This window comes from Halichoeres trimaculatus, unplaced genomic scaffold (assembly GCF_033239565.1).
Source record: "Halichoeres trimaculatus isolate MK-OKI-2021-1 unplaced genomic scaffold, fHalTri1.1 fHalTri1_scaffold_13, whole genome shotgun sequence".
Classification (NCBI taxonomy): domain Eukaryota; kingdom Metazoa; phylum Chordata; class Actinopteri; order Labriformes; family Labridae; genus Halichoeres; species Halichoeres trimaculatus.
The window spans coordinates 17,724,428-17,748,113 of record NW_027437191.1 but is presented as its reverse complement, the minus strand read 5'-3'; the positions used below and the strand labels follow the sequence as shown (position 1 = coordinate 17,748,113).

General features: G+C 39.9%; 1 protein-coding gene across 1 annotated transcript in view; it reads right to left on the bottom strand.

Moving 5' to 3' along the window:
• nbas (NBAS subunit of NRZ tethering complex) overlaps window positions 1-23,686 on the bottom strand; it is a 221,581-nt gene that overhangs the window by 24,609 nt on the left and 173,286 nt on the right. Inside the window, exon 50 of the mRNA XM_074685126.1 lies at window positions 3,439-3,578. Within this exon, the coding sequence (XP_074541227.1) occupies window positions 3,439-3,578 (140 nt within the window). The remainder of the gene's footprint in view (window positions 1-3,438; window positions 3,579-23,686) is intronic.

Sequence of the window (23,686 nt, the reverse complement as noted above, 5' to 3'; positions counted from 1 at the left end):
CCTAAAAGATATTGACAAAAGGAGGTGCATACAAAAAGTAGGGCCTTTTATCCTGAGCAGCGGGGAAAAATTGATCCTGTACCTCATCTGTTTCCACATTTAGGAGCTTTTCCAGGAAACAAGGAACCATTTCAGGAACTTCAAATACATTTTTGATCCAGAGGTGAGACTTTCTGCTGCCCTTTTGACTATTGGCCAGAGATTACAGTAATTGGTTTTGCTGGTGCTTAAAAAAAAGTCACTATGCCTGCTACAACTTGTGTGTAACCTCAGTGATCATAAAATGGGAAATGGGGAAAGACAGAATGTTTTTTCTTTTTCTTTTTCTTTTTCTATAATGACCACTACAACCATTAAAATAAACTTGTTATACCTAGAATAATACAATTAAGAACAATATGGGGATGGATAATTATATATTGATTAGTGCTGGGCAAGTTAACGCGTTATTTTAGTGTTGGCCCGTCAATCTATTAACGCCGTTGAATATTTTATCGCACATTAGTGCATGTTGCTCACATGCTTTTATTTTGTAAATGTCTGTTGCTGACCGCGGTGGAACCGGAAGTGAAATTGGCGGAAAAACACGATGAGTAACCAAAACAAGCATGGAGAAGAGGGGCAACGCCACGGAACTTAAAGACGCTCGCTGCTTAGTGTATCAGTCCGTGCGCAACGTGCCAGATATAAACAAACGCAGGTAGTCTGCCAGGATGAAGAGACACGATGAGAACTAGAGCCTTATTTAGCTGTGTTTTTGTGTGAAAGTAACGCGCTGAAAATTCTCTAAATAAAGCGTGAATGCAGACCGATATCAGATTTTTTCGGTGGGAGTCTGTTTATTTGTGTTTTTGGTCAAGTAAAAATTGGCCCCGTCTGAGTGCAGAGGAAACCAGCAGAGGAGCAGGGAGGGGGTGTTTGGTGCGAGCACCCTGGGCTTCTGCTGCACTAAAACACTGCTGTAGGGGTAATTTCTGCCCTAAACCTTGTGATAGGACCCAACTTGTTCCATCCAGGAGTATCACTTTAATGCCCTGACAGTGGCAATAAGCTTTAATTTTGTACTTACATTTTGTAAATTTGATTTGCACTAAATATGTGATTTAACTATTACTGTATAACAAGTACTGATTTAGTGTTTGCATGACGGATGTTATGGCACTTTCACAATGCGATTAATTATGATTAATCAGGGAAATCATGCGATTAATTACAATTAAAAGTTTTAATCGTTGCCCAGCCCTAATATTGATATTTGTGTTACATTATTTGTATGACTTTGAATGCAAATAATTTGTGTTAGTTAAAATCTAAAGCAAAAATTTGCCTCGTTTAAAAATGCTAGAAAAAAGTACTCTCATTTTTGATTCTTAAAGGTTACTCTAAGAGATTTCACTGATGAGAACTCACTCAACCCCTCAATCTGTTTCTGGTGGGTCTCAGTTTTGCTGTAAGAAACAAGAAAGGCCACACCCTTGCTTACAACAGTGGATTCATTTTTTATAACGGCTGATAAGAGTTGTAAGCTGTTCTGAAATGTAAACATGATGTAACTATTCCGTTCAAAAAAAGTAAGGTCTGTCTGTTAAAATCTTTATTTGGCAAATAGAGATGGGATTAAGTCAATGACTGAGGAAATTACCCGGGGAGAGCAACCAAAGACAGTTGACACTGTCTGTGTAAATTTCTTAAACTTAATCTAGTTTGGGTTTAGTGCAAACAGTCTTGATTTCAAAATCTTAACATATCTTCAAATCTGGTTAAAACTCGGTGTAAATCTGTAACTCCTTGGATAAAATGGGACTGTGTTTTACAGCAGCATAATATTGATTGTTGGGAAAACACTAAACAAATATATTTTTAGGAAACATTTACATGCAGCATGTCTGGGAGCTGGACTGGGGAGGTTCCCCTACGACCCAGCCAGGTACCCTGGTTCCCAACATGGACTGAAAGCAGGGGTTTGGATGAGTGGGTGTCAGAACCTCCAAGCAGGTGCGCCCTTAGCCCGAGGTGTCAGAAGGGCCAGGAGTCCTACGTGTTGGACCCACAATTAGGGAGCGTGAGCAGGGTGTAGACTATGAGCGAGGCAGGTGTTTTAGATGAAGGTCTGTTTACACGTTAGGGTGGAGCATTCCAAAGGCTGATGCCTCGGAGGACTTTTCCCGGTCCGTGTTTCCATTTCATGCACAACTGATAGGGGTGCGGGGTTGTGGAAGGGGCCACACGTAGGTGACCTCCCCCTGGGTAATAATTAATAAACACCTATTTTAAAGGTATTTATTAAGACCGGCCCACACATTGTAAGTGACACTACAGTTGATGTCATTACCAATTCTCAGAGTCTGTGTAAAGCCTTCCCTGCTTGTTGATGTTAAAAGTTCAGACAAGACGTGAAGTTAGATCAGGACAACAGTCTTTCTAATGAGCCCAGTATGTCATATAAACAAACTAAGTATATTCTGATCCTGGTGTAAAGTACATCCAAGACTAATGGAGAAAGTATCACATCAGTCCCTGGCTCTAAAAGTGATGCATTGTTATTCAACACATAAAATCTTGTTCATTAAAAAACAACCAAGTCCTCAGAGTCTATAAAGCTGACTTATACACAGCTCTCTGAATGCCCTTGTGAGATTTTCACAACTACTGGAGAAGAACTCCACTTTAAATTGCCAAGTGAAACAGTTTGAAACGCAGTCTGATTTGATTGAGTTGGAAGGAAAAAGCTCAACTACATAACCCCTGTATTGTCTCGGCAGCCCTTAGAGCTGTGCTCACTTTTAATCAAGAACAATGGAGCAGTAGAAGAGCAATCACGTCATTAGGTACTTATCGATAATAAAGCCAACACTTGGAGAGGCTCATAACACACTGGCTGGTACAAGCAGCCTAGAGCCTGAAGCTTTGTTAACACGCCTGCTTTTTATTTCTAACTCTAAAAGTCTATGTGCAATAAAATGCACCTGAGCCCTTATAGGGACTACTGTCTGTCTGTGCTTTTAGTGAAATGAGAACACGTTGCATATAAACTGTCCAATGAAAAGACAATGTGTCCCAGATTTTGTCAAATGGCAAAATGCAGCATAACAGCTTTCTAAAGATTCTGGGGTTGACTGCAAAGTCTTAAAATGTTATCATCTTCAGTTATTTTGAAGGAGCCGCTTTGGCTAAAAAATGAGACGATACCTATGTTAAAGAATCTGCAGCAGGCATTCATTGAAAATGTAGAGGCTAGATAGAGAAAATTAAACAGCTCTTTCAGAAGTTGTATTCTGCAGAAACTTTGCAATAGCAAGTTATAATTGTTTCTGGAAGCAGGTGAATATCTACCATTTCTCTTTTTAACTACTGGCAACAACATGAATAAGCCTAATCTCTGAAACATCTAACTGTTTCTCTGACCTTGAAAGAATCAATCAACGATGTCTGACTTACACTTCCTCTTTCATCATGGGCGGCCATGCTTGTAAAAGAAGCATTAGTTGCTGGAAGTCCTCCCACTTTTGTGCAGCTTCTAGCAGCTCCTGGAAGAGGTTGTATCTTTTCCCCTCATTCTCCACATCTTCTATCTGAAGCTGAGAAAAAGGCAGAGAGAAAAGAGAAAGGATAATCAATGTTGGGCCAATGAAAGCGAAAGGCCTGCAGTGAAGACATGGAGTCTCAGATAGCTCTAAGTCACTGAAGAAAAAAAACACGTTAAAAGAAGAGTGTTCAGGCCGGAGTAAGACTTGGTTTCTTTCAAATCCTTCTGCCTATGCAAGGTTTTGAATAAATATGACAAAAATTGCCAGCGTCATCGACTGAGAAGCAGTTTGCGATGTTCTATTATCTTGGTTTCTTCAACAGCAAAAGGAGAGTTGCATTTAAGTTTTGGATGAGTCACGCTCTCAATCGTGACAGCAAAATGTGACAATATAATGATTGCAGCTGAGTTTGTGGGCAAGGTGTTCCTGCCAAAACAGACGCAAACAAACCGAACACACACTCAATCGAGACTGATAACACTACCTTCAGACTTCAAACAAAGCATGGCGACAGAAACGAGGCTTCATGGGTAATGACACCGTAAATGAAAAGACATCACCTGTGGCAAAACTTCTCAGAAGGTGTGGTAAACGGTAAAAAAGAATCGAGAAAAGAGTGCGTGAGAAAAAGAGAGTGAGAAAGAACAAGAGGGGGTTAATGCGGAAAAAAATGAGGGGAGGTGAAGGCAGAGGCGGAGGGAAAGTAATTAATTTTCTTCTCAAAGGTTGGCTTCTAGTGTGATTTTACAGTTCAGAGAGCGGCTGATTTCTGAGGGGAAAACTACGACCTGCCAAGGCAAGGCTGCTGTCAAGACAGGCACCGTCACACACACACACAAAAACACACAAATCCTCAGCGCACACACAAACATATATATCTCTTGCAGCCAGGCTCATAAAACACTGTTTCAGCCTTGGTAGTGTGATCAGATTTATATGACTGGATATCTATGTAAAGCCTGGCAATAATTTATCAGTATAAAGCTCTGTATACAGTCTAATTTATATTTTAGACACTAGAAACTGTTTGTGAATACGCCTATAAATACTCGTTCCTCCTTCAAACCTTTATTGTCAGTCTCAGAGGAGTTCTGTTATGAAGCTTTGTTTATTACAGAAACATAAACTTCTCCATCGGCAGGAATCTCCCTCGCCAAAGACTCATCTGGTTTAGAAAATGCAGAGTTTTTTTTATGATAAAGACAGTTCAATACACTCTGATAACATTAATCCATGATTATTGATAGGTTTTTGAACTTTTTCCAATCACTAAAGGAGCTTTATTTACATGCTAGTGGAGGCCACATGATGCAGTTTTATATTTTAATTAATATGAAAAAAAAAACCTGACATGTAATTATACATTTGCATAGCTGTCACTACTGTCAGGATAGACAGGAGCAATGCAAATAGACAGAAACTTTAATTCTGATAATTGGAACTGCTCTTGCCTGAAGGATCACCAACCTGCTAACCTTGAGTCGTGCCTACATAAGCATGATATACCACTGAATTAAACAGCCTCCAAATTAAATTCTTATCTATGAGACACTGGCTAAAAAGTTGCAACAGAAAGCTGCCGGCTAGTTGCTTCATGCTGGGTCATTGTAAGCCCACAGTGAATAAAGCACCATCTGCTGCTTTCTCAGCAACAACAGGAGGCATGCAGTTAATTTTTCCACCTCATGTAATTGCTTGAGTGGCCATGAGGCAAAAAAAGGAATGTAAAGACTGAGCGTAGATTCAGCCAGTGTCTCATATCAAGCATGGGCCCTAATGCATTAACATTAGATCAGTCTAGAAACCCACTGGCAGTCATGCTCTATCGTCGATTGCCTTTGGGAGCAGATGCCAACTTCTTGTTGTTGTAGCCAGCAGTTAGTGCATAAATGACTTCAAGTCATGGCTTCCTTTTCCATGCAGCATTTATGTTGTACATGTACATGCTGTGAATTCTTGGACAATTACTCTTCATCTGTTTCTTGTGAGTTTTACTTCAACAGTTGGTATTAAATTAAACACGGGCTTCACTCTTGCGTACTTCATCAGTTGGATACATGTTTCTTGTGATTGTCTTGCAATTTATGGGTCTGAAGTTTGCCAAAATTATATCATGATGCAAATTAGTAAAACCACGGCCAGCTAAGTCAGGTCTATCTTTAAGAAGAGCAGAATTTTAGTTGGGAAGGCAAAGTCTTACTGTTTCAAACACTTTGCAGTCATATGGAGGTTAAATCTATAAATTGCGTAGGTAGTTGGAAAATCCAAATATTGATTGGACTTTGTAACACAGCATTAAGCAGACTTGTTGCTTTAGTGTTTTATCAAGGTTGGATTGTTATCTGCCCTAGCATGTAGGTATTGGTGTTTAAAAATAAACAGTTAAATGTGAGAGCTTGGGTGAAATTAGAATGGACAGCATTTCACTTGCTCTTGCTCTGCTCTGAAAGTTATTCCTTTCTTGTCTAACCAGAGCCTTTTCAGAAATAAAGTCTGTTTTTTTAAAAGTCTGAACCATTCATTGACATTAGATGCTATGCAGAACCCCAAATGTACATGCAAAGCAGAAGAGATAAACATTAAGTCTAAGACATTAAATAATAATTTTTTAATGTGTAAAAATGTAAAACAAGAAGTTGCTTGCAGACACTACCAAGTAGTTAGGGAAGAAACACAATAACACATTTTCTCTTTTGAACTATAGATGTAAAAAAATATTGAAAAGGCAGCACAGCAATACATTAGTATACTTTGACCTCTGATACAATATCGATATAACAACCATGAATTTCATTTCTTTTGTAGAAATTCACATTTTAGCCTATTTCTAAGCTTATTTTAATGCCACCATAGCTTAAGTATCAAACTTGATGCACTTTATGTTTTCATGTTAAGTGAATTTCCAAAACAATAAAACAGAAAGGTTGTTTCGATCAAATAGTTTTGACTTAATTTGTCCTTTCAATTTTGAGTAATATTGTATGATTTACAGAAACATCATCTCTATTTTTTCTTGGCTAACTGTGAAGAATATTGAAATATATCACAATATTGTGATACTTTGTGAAACGTCGTGATACTTTGTGATACTATGATATCACTAGGTTTTTACCAATACCCATCCCTATTTTGAACCAAATTATTTGTAGGAAAAAAGTGAAAAATTCTGATAATCACACGTAACAGACATAAGATATTGGCCTGGAAATATTACTTAAAAGCTCCCTATTTTTATCTTTTTAATGTTTTTTTTATTGCTTTGCGTTACTAAATGTGCACATTCTGCAGTAAGTGTAGCTGTTTTCACATTGAATGACCTCCTCCATAAACTGATAGTACCATTGATTCTGAGAGAGAAGTGCAGGTAAACATCTTATTTATTAGATGCAGCACATGCAAATAATTGGCAGCACAGCAGATTCATGCTCAGTGGTGTATTGAGGCACTTTATGAGGGGGGATGGAGCGATAAATGAGTAAAGCTGAAGCTCAGGACCCTCAGGAAATGGAGGTCATTTGGAAACAGAAATGGAATCTTAACTACCTGTAAAAAAGCTCTCAATTCAAACCTAAGCTCTCAAATCCATCACTGAATGTAAACTGCAAGCCGAAGCGTGTTCGTCACTAATACAGCCTGGCTATCATGAATACTGAGCACCTGCTAGCTATTGAAGCATTTTGTAAAGTTTTATCACCACATTTAATCATAATCTTTCAAATTTCAAGGGTATGTAAGACAAGGATTACCTGATAATTTACCTCCATGTTATTCCAACAAAACAAGAAAAAGAAAATTCATTCTTTATACACGTCTTTTTATACACACATGCACACCTAAATACTACCTCCTCAACCACACAAACACATGCACACACACGCACATCAGAGCTCGCCTACAGTCGACCACAAATAACATTGCTGCCAATTACAATGTTGCTGTGAGGCTTTTATTTTTTTAACGAAGGAGGATGGTAATTAATTATGCCGAGTGATTAAAATCAACATTTCCTCTGTGGTGTTGTACAAATAACAGAGTGCAAGAGGGCAGGAGGGCAGAGGAAGGGAGGGAGGTAAGAAGGAGGGAGGGCGGATACTGTTTGTCAAAACAACGCTTTACAAAGAGCTGCTGGCGATGTAATCTAACACAAGGTCTCCTTCTTGATCGAGAAATCTCTGCCTTTTTACAAACTGTATGTACCTGTCCACCCATCTGATTGCTTTACAGAGTCCCTTCTGAAGCCCTTTGTTGTCTACATACACTTCTCCTTTTATCACTCGGGCATTCAAATACATATCAAAGCCAATGTGACTTTTCCATCTGTCCATTCCATCAAATCAAAATGTTACAGAGCAGTATGAATGCTGAACTATTTAGAGCCAAACAGAGCTCATGCATGCTCATGTTGTGTTCTGTCTAGCCCTGTTTCTGCCCAGAAAAATTAATTTCTGTAACGGCACACATATTACAAGATAGTGATGTTACAAATTTGCCCAATCAGAGGCACAGCTGTCAGGGAGGAAGCTTGAGGCCCATTTCTTATCACAACAATTCGACAGAAGCTAGGTTGAGTTCAATGTTTCAAATGTGGCTCCTGACGATGATAGGCTTCATAGCTCCGTAGCAGAAACAGACTGATGACATCACAAAGACTACATCCTTATATTAAACAGTCTATGGGTCTGTCACAGAGGTGTCTTATGTAAGGTAAGTCTATTATAAGCTATTAGGGCGTTTTAGTCAACCTTCAATGCTTCTCCTAGTGTGAAACATCTTTGGTTTCTTGTCTTGAGAGAAATCTGAAATGGATGTTAGAACAGGTTGCCTACACTCACCAATTACACTCCTTTGAAACTGGAAAATGAATCTAAGTCAAATGCCAGGCTGGTGTTATTTGATAACACACACTTTTCCTTTATGTACTTATTGTCTCCATGATCGTTATCATCAGTCTCTATGGCGTTCCAGACAGAGGTCATGTGCAACTAGCCACACTTTGCCTTTCAGCCTTTAGATTTTGCTACATGTAAAAGCTATTTTCTTGCCTTTTCAACAACATTAACACCAAGGGGAAAACAGGACAATAACAGTGCTTACTAGAAGTTATCATGAGCTGCGACTGTTTGAATGTTCAACACTTCTGCTTACTCACTAGTTGTGTAATCCATAAGCAAACCAGCTTTTGGTTTTGAAGGTGTTCTGATTTCAGTTTGTACCCCAAGCCCAGTTGTCAGTGAGGGCTTCAGATGGTACTATTTGTGTGCAGGAAAGTAGTCTGTGTGGGTATGAAAGGGGCAGAGCACAGTTGACCCATTGGTGACCATCTAATAATGACTCCTCTCAAGTTAATGTCACCTAACAGCATTATTCAAACCTCTTTAAAAACAATCTCCCTGCACTAATTCCAATTACACTTCTCAGGTTGCCTGTCTGATCGACACAAAGCGAAAACATGGAAAAGGAAGTCTTGGCCAGGAGTGTTTATCAGTATCCACAGGAGACGCTGGGGGCACAAAAAACAAAGCTTGTTCTCATTGGAGACAGTTCTACCATTAAAGCTCGTCTCGTTTAAGCTGCAAGGCTCAGTGTTATTTATCAAAATTATAATGACACAAATGGACAGGAACAAAGACTGGGTTTAAAAACTGTATTTTGGACCTACATACAAAACCACTTGGCACAAGTAAACGTTGAACTGTCTCTCTCTCTCTCACACACACACACACACACACACACACACACACACACATTTATTGTCCAGACAGCAACTCCCACAAGCCAGCTGAGCCACTGATACTGAGGGGTCAAAAATAAATACAACACCTTCTGAACACTATTCTGTTGGACAGAGACCAGTGCATGCACTGAGGCATGAACCACACAAACAGAAATCGGTTCATTCCCTTCGCCTGTAATTTTGACTTTTTTTTTTTTTTTTTTTTTTTTTTTTTTTTACTGCTGGCACAGGAAACACAGTCGGGTAAATTATACCGACCACATGCAACATGCTCACCCACTGTGACTAGAAGTAGCCCTGCTTTGAGAAAAATGATACAATGAGATTCTGGAAGCGAGAGGGAAAGCAAGGGAATAAAGTAAATGAAGCATGACAACTGGTATTTTACCCACAGCTACATTATCGCTCTCTGACAACCTTTATACTTTGCAACACAGGAAAAAGTGGAAACCTCGGTGGATGCGGGGGCTTGTGTTTACACGTGTGTAAAGTGATACCGTAAAATGTTTATCGCTTTTTCCCAACGACTGTGATCCCTTCATGAGGGGTGTTATGAAATTTTATTAGCCCTTATTGCATTAGGAGGCATTATGGTGTGATTATGGGGTGTTTTATTGCATTGACACTGACCTTTCCTTTTCCCGAGACATACACAAACACTTGTTTTACTACACAGCAGAGAATTCAAATTGTAACTCAATGTCATCACTTTCGAAGTTTTATGAAGCCACACAAGAACACAGCTGTATTCATATTACTATAGGACTAACAGCAATCACACAGTGTGATGTAGTCAGTGCAAAAAAGCTTGTGTAGTCAGAAGGGGTATCTCCACACTGATTAAAAACTGCAATGCAGTCCAACCCTGCTATCAGGGTATGATAATAAAACAGTGTGTGTGTGTGTGTGTGTGTGTGTGTGTGTGTGTGTGTGTGTGTGTGTGTGTGTGTGTGTGTGTGTGTGTGTGTGTGTGTGTGTGTGTGTGTGTGTGTGTGTGTGTGTGTGTGTGTGTGTGTGTGTTTAAGAAAGACAGAGAGATGGGAGCTGCTCTGGGGCAAATCAATAGGCGGAGCACAAAACTGTCAGGAGACACGTGGTCCAAAACACACACACACACTCACACACTACACACACACACACATAGTTCACCAAAGGATAAAAATGGAGATGAGGTATTTAAGACTGCAGTAGTGTGGGTGTATTTGTATGTGTATGTGTGTGTGTGTGTGTGTGTGTGTGTGTGTGTGTGTGTGTGTGTGTGTGTGTGTGTGTGTGTGTGTGTGTTTGCAAGAGAGAAAGGACTAGACAGATGAAAGTGGACTCATCCATTCCTCCCTAGACTTTCTTTCACTCCATTTAAAGGAGGACACACACATACACACACACACACGCAGAACAGAACAAGACATAATAAGGCCCGTGCAAACAGGCAGGCAGGTGCGCACACAATCAAAAACAATCAGCCGAATGCCACTGAAACAGCTTCAGTAAACTCCTGTGAAATAATTTCCTCCATATGTCACAGTCTTTCCTGGAGGAATAAACTCTCTCTCTAAATAAATATTCAAACATCAAAGTGCTCTGCTGCAGTCTTTTAAATTTGAACTGCTTTCAACACACCGCTGACACTTGAAGGTAATACTGTAGATAATTTTAGACGCACATGGGATGAATGAAGAATGTCCTGCTGCAATACACTAAATCTTCTCAGGTAAACATTGAGGGGTGTGCATGCTCTGATAGCAGCATCTTAGCGGGCCCTCACATGTTAAGATTATGAATTATCATGTGTTTAACTAGTTTCAGGTCAGGGTTAGGGACCTTATGGTGACTAGTCTGCCGCAGCTATCTTCACTTAGCAGTTAGATTAAAGTTTCCCAAGAAAACTCAGATTTTCTATTAAAGTTTTACTGAAGAACTGAATACACAGAAAAATGTTCAATGATATTTCAGACAAGTCTTCTATTCAATACATTCAGTATGGTATACATTTCTTTATTTACCAAAAACGATATAAACAAAATAGCGCTAGCTTGATGCTAAAGTAAATGGGAAATTACATTGATATGCTAGCAGTTATCATACATTAGTATATCTTTGGTTTTACTACATCACAGCAACATATCTCAATTACCCTTTGTAAACAATACTGAGAACGCCAAATGACAGTTACATGCAGGCTCATGGCTGGCTTCATAACTACGGCAAGGTTCCAAACAACTTAATCCAGTGCTATAACCACTTCAAGACACTACATGGCCTACTTTAGTTAGTAACATATAACAAAACTGTACATCAATGTGATACGATGTGCAATGATTTGTATTATTTATATCTCTAACATCCAGAGATACCTTGATTCAGAGACCACTTTCAGATTTATTTAAGTGCCAACTTGACTGAATGTTACTAAAACAGAAAACCTGTAAGGCCAGCTGTTTGTACAGAGAACATAAGCAGGAGGAACTGATAAGGGAATCTGTAAAGAATCAAGTCAAGCAGAATCGATAAGGACATTGGTGTTACTTAAATCATATCAATACTCATCCCTAATGGAGTTTGCATGTACTCCCCATGCATGTGTGGTTTCTGTCCATGCTTTTCCACCCACAGTCCAAAACATGCTCGTCGGGTTGATTGGTAATTTTGAATTGTAGGCATCAGAGGTTGTCTGTCTCTGCGTGTCAGCCCTGTGAGTGACTGACGACCTGTCCAGGGTGTACCCCGCCTCTCTACTGAAGACAGCTGGAATAGGCTCCAACCACACGTGGCTCTCAACAAGGTAAGTGGTAGAAAATGAATGGATGGATGGATGGACAAGAGCCTTTACAAAAACATCAATCTGTTACATGACAGACATCAGGCCAATTACTGAGAATCAACTGGGCTTTTTAGCCAAGTCTTTGATAAAAAAAAAAAAAGGGGAACCACACATGCAAAACTGTTTGATAGATCAACTAAATATCCTCAGATAAAACTTGATCAACTTGAAACTTGAAATGGACAGCTGAGTAAACAAGGATCTCAGGGCTATTTTTGCTCTATTGAAAGTTTGCAGAATCAAAACAAACCTCCAATATGAATAGTTTTCTTCCTCTTACCAGCTCAATTAAACCATGTTACTCTTGCACTCTGTAAAAATCCCCATTTTAAACCTGGGAACCTAGTACATCCCAGTGCTGCATATACACACATCTGTTATCAATTATTTTTACCCTCTGCTCCATGTGTTAGCTATAGTTGCACGGACTACCACCAATTGACACTTGATTATGACATAAGAAGCATAAATAGATACTAAAAACCTTCAGGTATGTTTAAAAAAACACAGCCAAGAAATAAACATAGTATTATCACAGAACTGGTTCATAAGGAGAGGCACACAGCAGATTGGCGGTACACTGAATCTTGTAAACAATGCTGAAAATGGGTGCCAACAAACAGGAAAGCACCCCTTTCAATCAATTTCACAGCATTGCCATAATGCTATTGTCAATTTTTATTGGGAAAGGACTCTGTGCCAAAATGCACAGGACATGAAGTATTCAAGCTGGTGTCCTGGGTGAATTGTACTATAATTCTCAAGGTGTCATTTTTATCAATAATGTCCTCTCAGCTTGGACTTGTTAGCCGGCTAAATCCAATAAAAGCATTCAAAACAGCGCTATAAAAAGAGTTTAAATTCTCTAATTGACACAGACACTCTAGTAGCTGCACTTGTTCATTTTCAAAAATTGATTCAGGGTTTTACCTAAAAGTCCATATTAACCTGAAACGACTGGAGTGTTGGTTAGAGAACAGAACATGGATGTTCAAGGTCAAGCCCCCACAGAACAACAGCGAGAAACCAAAAAACTCGTAAAAAGGTACTGAGTGGAATTTACTTCATTTTGTCAATAAACTGAAGATGTTTTCACCTCTAACCTTAAAGCACCAAAAGCACTCTCTGTTATTGCTTAAAGGGCTGCTGTCCATGGTGCTGAATTGCTTTTCTAGGAAATGCTTGGTGAGTGAGGTTATGCTGTGTGGAGTACAGTGGGGTTCTCAGTGTGACATAATGGACTGACTTCTTTTTGTATTTGTTATGGTGAATTATCTTAAAATAAAAATTAGACAATGTGTTTATTGTTGGATGCTTGCCAAAGGCAAAATATCTGATTTTACAGACGGTATGCACACAACGTCACAGCAGGCAGAAGTCACTGCAGTTACACCCACTGAGTGGCAGAAAGAGGAAGATGAGTTGGCTTCAATACCATCTAAACTTAAAAAACAACATCAAAAAAGGGGGAAAAGTATTTGCACTATTGATTGAACAAACAGATTTTTAAAGCAGTCAGAGCCAGCTTTTGACAGGCTACAGAAAGACAAAGAAAAGTGAAACAGATGGATCGCTGCAATTTACAGAAACAATCCAGGCATCAATCGCTGTATTTGTGTTTCCCATTCTGTGCCAGTTAATGTTAATTTATGCTACATTTTTGGTAAATAGAGCATAAACCTAATAATACCTTTAATTATGAAACCTGTAGTTGTTAGCATTTTTTATTCAGCCATATTTTCATAGCCGAAACATTTTGTCTTCATTCGTGTGATTATGAACCTTGAACTTGAAATGGTTTGTAAACTAACTTAAACTGAAGCTAACCCAGTTTTCCAAATAAGGAGGTACTCTAGCATAAAACAGTTGTAGCTGTGTTATATAAGTATTTCATATTAACTTGGCTTAAATACCAAAGTTAAAAATAGATAATACGTATATTCCCTTGGGTCAATATACATATTACAGCGTATACCGTAAATTGAATCATATTGAGGCTTTACATTGTGTGTTTTGGGGTGTTGAAATTGGGTTCATGTAAATGTCAGGGTAAGATTTCTGGTCACATGTAGATGGTTGTAGACCCCTTGTTCTTTGGTAGCTTTCAATGGATCAATGTTGAGTCCAACTTTCCTTAATTTCATGTAACATTCATTCACTCGTTTACCCAGTCTCACTGTGTTTACGCCTACACTCTACAATGTTGAGTGAAGTTTGTTTCGCCACTCAGTCCAACTAAGAAGGGTCGTGCCCAGAGGGGTAGTGACATAAACACATACCCTCTATTCATAAATATAGTCATAGGCCCTGGGCTGCACGGTGGCGCAATGGGTAGCGCTGCAGCCTCACGGCAAGTAGGCCACTGGTTTGATTCGCAACTTGGCCGGTGGGCTTTTCTGTGTGGAGTTTGCATGTTCTCCCCTTGCATGCGTGGGTTCTCTCTGGGTACTCCGGCTTCCACCCACAGTCCAAAAACATGCTCACCAGGTTAATTGAACACTCCAAATTGTCCCTAGGTGTGAGTGTGTGCGTGAATGGTTGTCTGTCTCTGTGTGTCAGCCCTGTGATTGACTGGCAACCAGTCCAGGGTGTACCCTGCCTCTCGCCCAATAACAGTTGGGATAGGCTTCAGCCACCCGCAACCCTGAACAGGATAAGCATTTAAGAAAATGGATGGATGGATTGATGGCATTGTGTCCTACTTGCAATGTTTGACTTCAAGACAAACACCTAAACTTTATGCTGAGTTGCCTTTACAAAGTAATTTCTGACTTTCTTTAAAAAAGAGCCTTATGATAATTCTACAATGACTATGACTAGATTACCTTGTTTGCCTTGAATAAAAGAGCAGTAACTGCCCTAAATCGGGAAATCTAGAACAGACACATTCTTGTGTATGATCTCTAAATAAAAAGAGAAGAATAATCTGGAAATAAGAGGCTGAAATACACAGGGTGCTATGCAGAATGAATGGTTCTTTAATACAAAGTACAAAGTTGCTAGCTGCTTATTGCATACATGGCCAAATCCACTCTAATTTTGCCACCTCAGCTGACATAAAGAAAGAGTGGGACTATTTCAGGCAGCACAGACTATTTATTCTGGCCATGAGGTATTTGCTTTTACAGTCATGTAGCGACTAAATGGATTAAAGTCAAGATGAGAACCCGTCCATCATACAGCGCTCAGAAGATTATAGTGATCGATCAATCAGGCTTACACATGGTATGTATACTTTGCTATAATTAATCAAAACATGGTGTTGGATTGAAAACAGAGAGCTTGAGATATTGTTAGTCTGAAAGTGTTGAATACAAACAGCTCAATCATTCACAATCAGCAGGGGGTGTCAGGGGAATCAGTCACGGCACCTGTGAGACATAATAGTCAGAGCTGTTGCTCAAGCTTAAAGTTTTTTTTAGAGATAAACACTCAGAATTTTCTCAACAGTAACTTGCATCATTACTTCAGGAGGGAGTTACCGCTCAGACTGTTGGTTTAACACTCTGTGGCTGGAAATACCGATAGATCACGCTGCTAAGGGTCAGCTTCTCTTACAGAGATACACGGCACAGATTTCCTGATAAAGTCACTGCTAAATGTCCTGTTGGTTCTACAAGGCAGAATTCATTCGATGTGTTCTGATACCAACCTAGGAGTCAGTATCAGCCTCTGATACTGCCCTAAATACGGTCCTGGTAAACATGCCAGTCAAGGCAGCCATCCAGCACATAACAAACATGATAGCAGCAAATATTAGAAAGCAGAATAAAGGGTTTTGGCCCAACTTAAGTCTTGGCATCAGCATCAGAATTAGAAAGACAAAAATGGTATTGGAACGTCTCTAGTCCTTTGGGAGGGGTGCTTTTATTCTAATTCCAATTTCAGCATGCTAACATCCTTGCAACTAAACTGCTATCACACAGAAGCTTCACTGATGCACATTCTGACACTGAAAGGACATCCATCACAAAAGTTGGAAACACAATGCAAACTTCAGGAAAAGTTGAAGTTTTTTTCACCAACTATTTGATGACTTAGATTAAACAACTATGTTTAAGAACATATTTCAGTTTAAGACCTATCTGCAAACTGCACGAGAGTCAGTCAGAGGATCGGATTTGGACCGTATTTTACCGTGTTCAAACAGATTTCACAGTTGAAATTCCAATCAATGCTTATTGGGTCGGTACAGCTTTGTTTTCCAATTACACTATCTTCATCTAGTTTGCAAGCTTACAACACTGGTTGGTTCTTGAAAAAAAGCAACACCTCAGGTTGATATTAATGACATTAGGTTTGCAGGCATTTGTTCATAGAATAAAATATAGGAATATAAAATTATGACCTTATCAGTTAGAAGAAAAATCAAGGGAATGCCTTTAGTCAGTAGATTTGATTCTTTAGCTATTAAAGATATCTTATTCCTGCCGTACACAGATGCTGCACTTAGAGTTTCCACTTAATGGTGGGGCTAGAAGAAAAAAGACTCGGAGGAGCACTGTCTGTGAATCATGACCGTCAAACTCTTGCATCAACTGATTAAACATTTCATAAAACCCCAATTATATTAACCTCAAGATAGTTCGACAGAAAGTTTAAGAAGATGAACAAAGTTCTTAAGATTCATTCTCTGGAAGGGGATTGATATCTGCACCATTTTTTATGGAGACACACTGAGCTGTTTCTGAGATATTTGAGCCTATGGCTATTTGTTGAACCAACAGCCATCATGGCTTCAAACACAGACCTTTCCCCCTCACATCATACACAAAATAATAGCTTTTTCCTGGCATGCTTTGTAATGCAAAACTTTTCACTCAGACATCTAAAGTGCTGCAAATGTAATTTACAAGGACATTCAGAGAAAACTGGAATCCTATGGGAACATTCAATCAGGCTTCAAATATTGATTGCTTCAAAACAACCAAGTAATGGAATAGAGCTGATATGGAACCGAATGAGTATCAAAGGGGACACTTAAATCAGCGCTCCTCAAGGCAGTAATGACATATTTACATCTGTCAACTACACACATGGATACCATCAAATACATATGTTTAAACCACCGTGATATCCCAACCAATGTCACACACATGCACAAACAAGAACATGTGATGCTGAAAAAAAGCTGACCTTGTCCCTAATAGAGGAAGTATGCTGTGAACAAATTATCTCCCAGCATGTAACCTTGTTAGACAGGTTAATGATGAGCTTTACCACCACCGCCTGTATTGACAGCTCCCTCCCCCCTCTCTCGTCACATCTTATTACCACTGCCAGTTATAAGGGCCAGAGCTTTCAATCTCACCTTTCAATCAAAAGAGGGGGATAAATGGAGGATAGCATTTTTCATTAAACATTTTGACGTGGGAAACGCTCCTGAGTCAATTCTTTCATACAAAGGTGTCAGTTAAAACGGCCGTCACCTGTGTCTTTTTTCAAGTAACTATTTCCTGGAGGTTACGGCTTGCCATGACTTGCTGTAAATAAGTTGATGCTAAAATGTTATGACTGTCAGTCCCACGAGAGAAAAATAGCTTTTTCATCCTGAATTCTGTTTCTTGCCCTGACTCTTACAGCGCTCCAGGAGATGGCCAGTGTCTTGTTCAAGGGGGGATACTTGACCCGATCCTCCTCTCTCCTGCCAACAGTTTCATGAATACTTCATAAAGGCTTCCTTATTTACATGCATACCTTCATCAAAAACAGCAGCAGCTGAAAGTCTGACTGTTTTCTGGCTGGCTGGCACAGCACATGGACAAGTTTTAACACCCATGTTTACGTATATAACAAGGGCCCTGTAAAGACTTTCCACTTGGTGTTGATTGCAGTGACTAGGGCTGGGTATTGCCTAGAATCTCACGATTTGATTCAATTTAGATTCTTTAGGTTGTGATTGGTTTCGATATCGGTTGGTTTCCATATTGATTTAAATGCTTAGATTATCGATTTTCATGCCTCATGTGAATATATGTGGTATGTCACCTTACATTTTGGAGCAATAAAACAACCCACAAGTCAGACTTAAAAGCTAAAGGATCTGGCTTTATGCTGCTGCTGCTGCTTTGGCTGCCATTTTTTTGTTGTTCGATCTCTAGTGGCCCTCGCCCATACAACGCAAATAACACATACAGCCCCTCTCACTTGCCAGGAGATGAACCAATCCAGAGGATTCGCCGAATCGGTATTGAATTGGTCAAGGAAAAATTTTGATGCATCAAATCATCAATATTTTTACCCACTCCTAGCAGTGACACTAATCAGTAGTGTTTTTCCAGGATGAAGACATCGTTTCCCACGGGCAGTCCCATCCAGTGTCACAAGATGTGACTCTTAACAAGATGTTCATTGTTTTTGTTGAAACCAAATGGATGGAGAATGGATCTTCTTTTTAACACTATGACAGAAAATGTATCTATTTGAAGTTAAGTAGTGTTACTGATTAAAACCTGACAACAAGCAAACTTTGTAAACTCACTTTGTTTCATAGTTCAGTGTACAGAAGATGACCAGACTACCAGTTTAGGGTTGTTCAGCCCGGTGCCCTGAGATGTGTTCTGTCACTCCCACGTTTAGCTTTCTTTTGCTTTTCTGTTCTTTCTTACTGCATTTCCAGCTCCAGTGTCAAATGAATAAATTCCAGAAGTCTTCTCTAGTGTCATCATGGGGGCTTCCATCTTTGTGCAGTATAAGGATTCATATCTTCCAGGGAGATTTGGAAATAACTAATTTTGGCCCTGATGATCTCATTTTAGATTTTGAATTATCACCAGGCAAACGTATGCGACTATTTTAATATCACCTATAAAGTCCCCACAGGGACTTTTAAGGGACATTTAAGTGCAACCAGCCATCATTTTTATTTTCATTATTTTTCAGGGCAATTTGGCCTTTATTGATCTGACAGCTCAGCTGAATTGTAAATATCAACATGTTCAACACTTGATCTGGTGTCAAACATAGGTATGGGGACAACAGGAAATGCTAAGCGGAAAATTAGATTGGTGTCAGAAGCAGATGGCCAACTGTGCCTGAATGGGTGCACCAGGAAGACAAGTAGAAAGCAACATTTAGGGCATGGTTACACTGGCCATTCAAACTATGCTGTACTCAAGCATGATTGCCCCCACCCAACAGCCGCGTTCCCCCACTGGTAAGTACAGCCAGTGCACTACTCCAATAAGAACCAGACGTTAGGCGCACACATGGCCTGCCTACGTCATTGTAAAGTGTCTGTTTACATGAAACTCAATCTAATCAGAGTCAGCACAATGAGACGCAGAGAGCACTGCTACAACTTGAAAGACTTTTAGGCTCACTGTAAGTCGTTTGGCCTGACACAGCCCTCTAACTTCCCCGATTTTGCTTAGAATGATTGTTGAGAGGAGTGGTCACAGCGATCATATGTCATGGATCATACCTCATGTCCATGTGCTTGTGCTCGTGCATGAAATGTAACATGCTGAAGCACACCTCTCCGAAGCGTGCCAAAGCAGAGAAGTGAATCGTGCTCAAGCGCGGCACAGTTGCGGTCACATTGGCCAAATGAACTGGACTTTTGGATTAAGCACAGTACGGTTTGCCGGTGTGACCGAGCCCTCAGCTTGTCAGTTTTCCAATTTTTTGCCATGTTTGTTTGGCATGTTTGTTAAGTCAGGACTGTGGTTACCAGTGAATGGAACCTGTTAATGTATGTTGTAGTATTTTGACCATACATTTGTATACTACACACCGTAGAAATAAAAGAGTTAAATATGACAGTATTTATTAGGTAAATCTTCACGTCTGAAAATTTTTAAAGTGAGCCAATGAGAAAGTAAGTTCTTATTATCTGGGAATACCTGCCTGTTATGCATTGTTTCTGAATATAATTATGTGATTAGTTGTTACTAATTAATCACAAAACCTGTAATTAATTTTAATATCACTACACATTAAACAACTTGTTTAAACACGTATTGTTTTCTATTTTGTTCTTAACTTTAACAAGATTTTCAGTGTCTTCATTTTGCTTTTGGTGAGCAGTACAGCAGACCAAATTAAATTAAATGTGTTCACAAATAAGCAGGGAAATCATTACTCTGCAAAGTCCATGGTAATATCATTTTAACCATAGCTGACTTCTGACAATGACTGAGGATAGGGTTCAAAGCAAACCTCCACCATCAATAAAGCTGCCATAGGTGTTATTTTGATCACAACTTGCTGGGAACTTATTAATCTTTGGCAGCAATTTTGCACCTGATGATCCCATCAAGGTAATAGGACACCTGAGAGAGTGTTATCCGCTCTGAGCCAAGTCAAAGATGTATCATTTCCTCTTGAATTTAGATGAGCTGTTAGTTTAACACAAGTGAACTTTTGGCCCCATCAACAAATCTGCCTGATAATCTTCTCTGTGACTTGGCAATTATCTCAGTCCTTGACCTAAGACGGAGGCGGTGTGTGAGTGTGTAACGGTGGGGGCATGGGGTGCACAGGATGTGGGTATGTCAGTGTATCTAAGTGGGAGAGCCAGTAGAGCTGTGGGATCCGGAGATCTTTGTGTCTGGCCTTTACTGTGTGCACTCTGAACGAACTCATCAATATTCATTGACCTGCTTGGGCTAATGTCCCCAGCGACGGGCAGAATAAAGTTGCAGAGGTCACACACTTCACAGGGCGAGAGGGAGGCTGGGAGAGCAAGCAGGAGAATCAGTGAAGTGAGGGGGGAGGATGAGAGAGATAGAGCAGGTTTCAGACAAAATGAGAGCAAAGACAAGCAAACACCAAAAGGGCAAAGCCTGGAGGCCTATAGGGGGTAAGGGAGTTTATTACAGCTTGAAAGTGAAACACATTAAACATGCAGAGGAAACATAAGCGCAAAGATAAAGACAGGCACGTTTGTAGAGAACAAACAAATGCATACACATACCCCCCTGTGCATACAAAGTGTGACACGACAAGATGAGTGCAATGACAACAAATACAGCTTCTCTAACCTCTCCCTCTATTTGTTATGCCTTACTCAACCCCACCCCCCCACAGATCCATGTTGTATGACATGACACCTGAGTATACTAATGGTACATGCCTCAGGAGAGGAAGAAGAGGGAGATAGACAAAAGAAAAAACACAGAAGGAGTGGTTAGAGAGAACGGTTGGATCAGGGTTAGAGGGAAAAAAGAAAGAGCTGAGACTGAGACCATCTTGAGACACTCCCGCAGACATCAATATTGTGCTCGCACGTGAGCAGATTTTACAGTATATTTTAATATTAAATCCATTTCTGTCAGGACTCCAACCTCTTTTTAATCATGCATGTGTATAGGGGGCTGATGAATATTCAAGGTGTGAGGGGGGTTAGGGAAAAGGAAAGAATTTACATGAGGTGACATGTGTGCATTTAAAAAGAGGCACTTGAAATTACTTAAAGCTTAAGGTAACATAGATGTAAGTAGTAATAAGACATGATATCAAAGCCAAAATTCACAACAATGCATGAGTCTTAAACCCTAATCACAAAAAAAACAACTGATACTGTCAAACAACAGCTCAATCAGATTTGTAGATTAGTATGTCTGGGACTTTGTGGGCATGGATGATCACATTTTAATTTCCTTCTGCCTGACTTCACACGCAACAAGAGTGTTGGCTGAATTAGAGGAAGAAAACAAGCCCTGCTATCTCAAAATAACAAAATGTGACTACTCTATGAATGGTGACCAACACTTTACCAATACATGAAAGAAACATTAAATTCAAGGGATGAGCGAGTACTGGTATCGGGTATCAGGCCAATACCAGCCTTTTTTTCAAGGTATCGGTACTTCCGAAGGCGGCCAATACTCGGGGAAAAAAATCCTACGTCAGGTAAGTCTTTTTCACTAGTAGTTGGTACTACATTCCTGTGGTTTGACACCACAGAAAATGTGCATTAGGTCTTGTTAGAGGTGGGCAGAGTTATCAGTTAAATTCATTTAAAAAAAGTATTACCTCAGAGTAAGTTATATGTGTGTTAATTTGGACTTGACCGCAGAATGACTGTGATGTTTTTGTACAAAACGATCTGCCAATGCTAAAGGTCCCATATTATGCAAAAATCACTTTATCAAGTCTTTTAGTGAAATTTGTGGGTCTTTAGCTTTCCTCCCAGCCCACAAAATGTGATATTTGATGACAAAAACTGTACTTAGTAGTGCTTGTGAATGTAAAATCCTGACCTATAATGGGCTATTTGGATTTTGGGGACTTTGCCGACGTCAGCGATTCCCTTTTTGACCAATCAGGAGCAAGTCTGACCTGATAGGTCCCCCGGAGCAGATCCCCCCCAACCCCCTCCCCGTCCACTCCTCTCCCCGCTGCTGGAGAGATTTCTCTCCAGCAGCAGGGAGGAGCATGCCAAAGCTGAAGAGCCATCACTGCTCTGTTTTTGGCTGTAAACAGCGACATAGTTCCATGCACAAGCTTCCCATCTCTGAAGAAAACAAGACTTAGTGGCTAGAGTTCATTTATCAAGGAAATGTGCCAGCTACACTCAGTAAAACTGTGCATGTGTGTGCTAGTAACTTCACGGCCGACTGCTTTTCCAACTTTGGACAGTACAACAGAGGGCTAGCGAATAGACTGGTCCTGAATCCAGGCGCATTACAAACCATCCACCAACAAACCTCGGACCCTGGAAATGTGAGTGTTTTAAATGTTGTGTGCTATGGAGCAGATGTAAGAGCTTTTCCACAGTGTCCCCTGTCTCTGTGTTAGCTTCAGGATGCTAACTTTAGCTGGGGTTAGCCTGTTGTTTTAGCCTGTAATGTTATGGTAAATGAGCTTCGCTGTTTTCAAAACATTGTCCACTCAGAGCTCGTGGTACCGCTCTCAGATACGCGGAAGAGCAGGGCGGTATCAGCGGTGGCTCATTTACATATGAAGGTCACGCCCACTAAATCAGAGCGTTCTGAACACAGGGGCTATGAGTGCCTGGAAACAATGCTGCTGTGCTTGATTTATTAGCTTTTTGGACCAAAACATGTTACTACCCTTTCATGAAGACATCAATGATCCATATTAAACTGCAAGAAAGGAGCAGAATATGGGACTTTTAATTGAAATTGTATGTATCAAAAGTACTTGTGGTATTGGCACTCAGTATCAGTAAAGAGGTAGTACTCGTTCTGGAATTAGTCTGAAAAAAAAAGAGGTATTGAATATCCTTTTTAAATTAATACATATCCACATCATGTAGGACTACAACAGCAAAGAGGTATCACATACTGTGTAGTCCACAGACAGCGTCAAAATCAGCATAAACTAAAAACTTCTTCAGGTGCTCTTAACTCCCACTGCTGAGGCCTAACACTTACTTATCAACCGTGTTAAATATTGTTTGTTGATTGTTTGTTCTTTTTTTTTTTTTTTTTAGATAACTTGATGTTACGTGTCTATTGAGATGTGAATGTGAGAGAATGCTTCATTCTGGTGAACATAACCATTCTGACTCAATGTCCAGCCTCTATCTGGTGCAACAGACCAGCAAATAACACATTGGCTCAAAATTGCCAAAAAAAGGATAATGAGGCACGAATCCTTCCCTCCCACTTCATGTCACATTTGAGATTTTTCTCC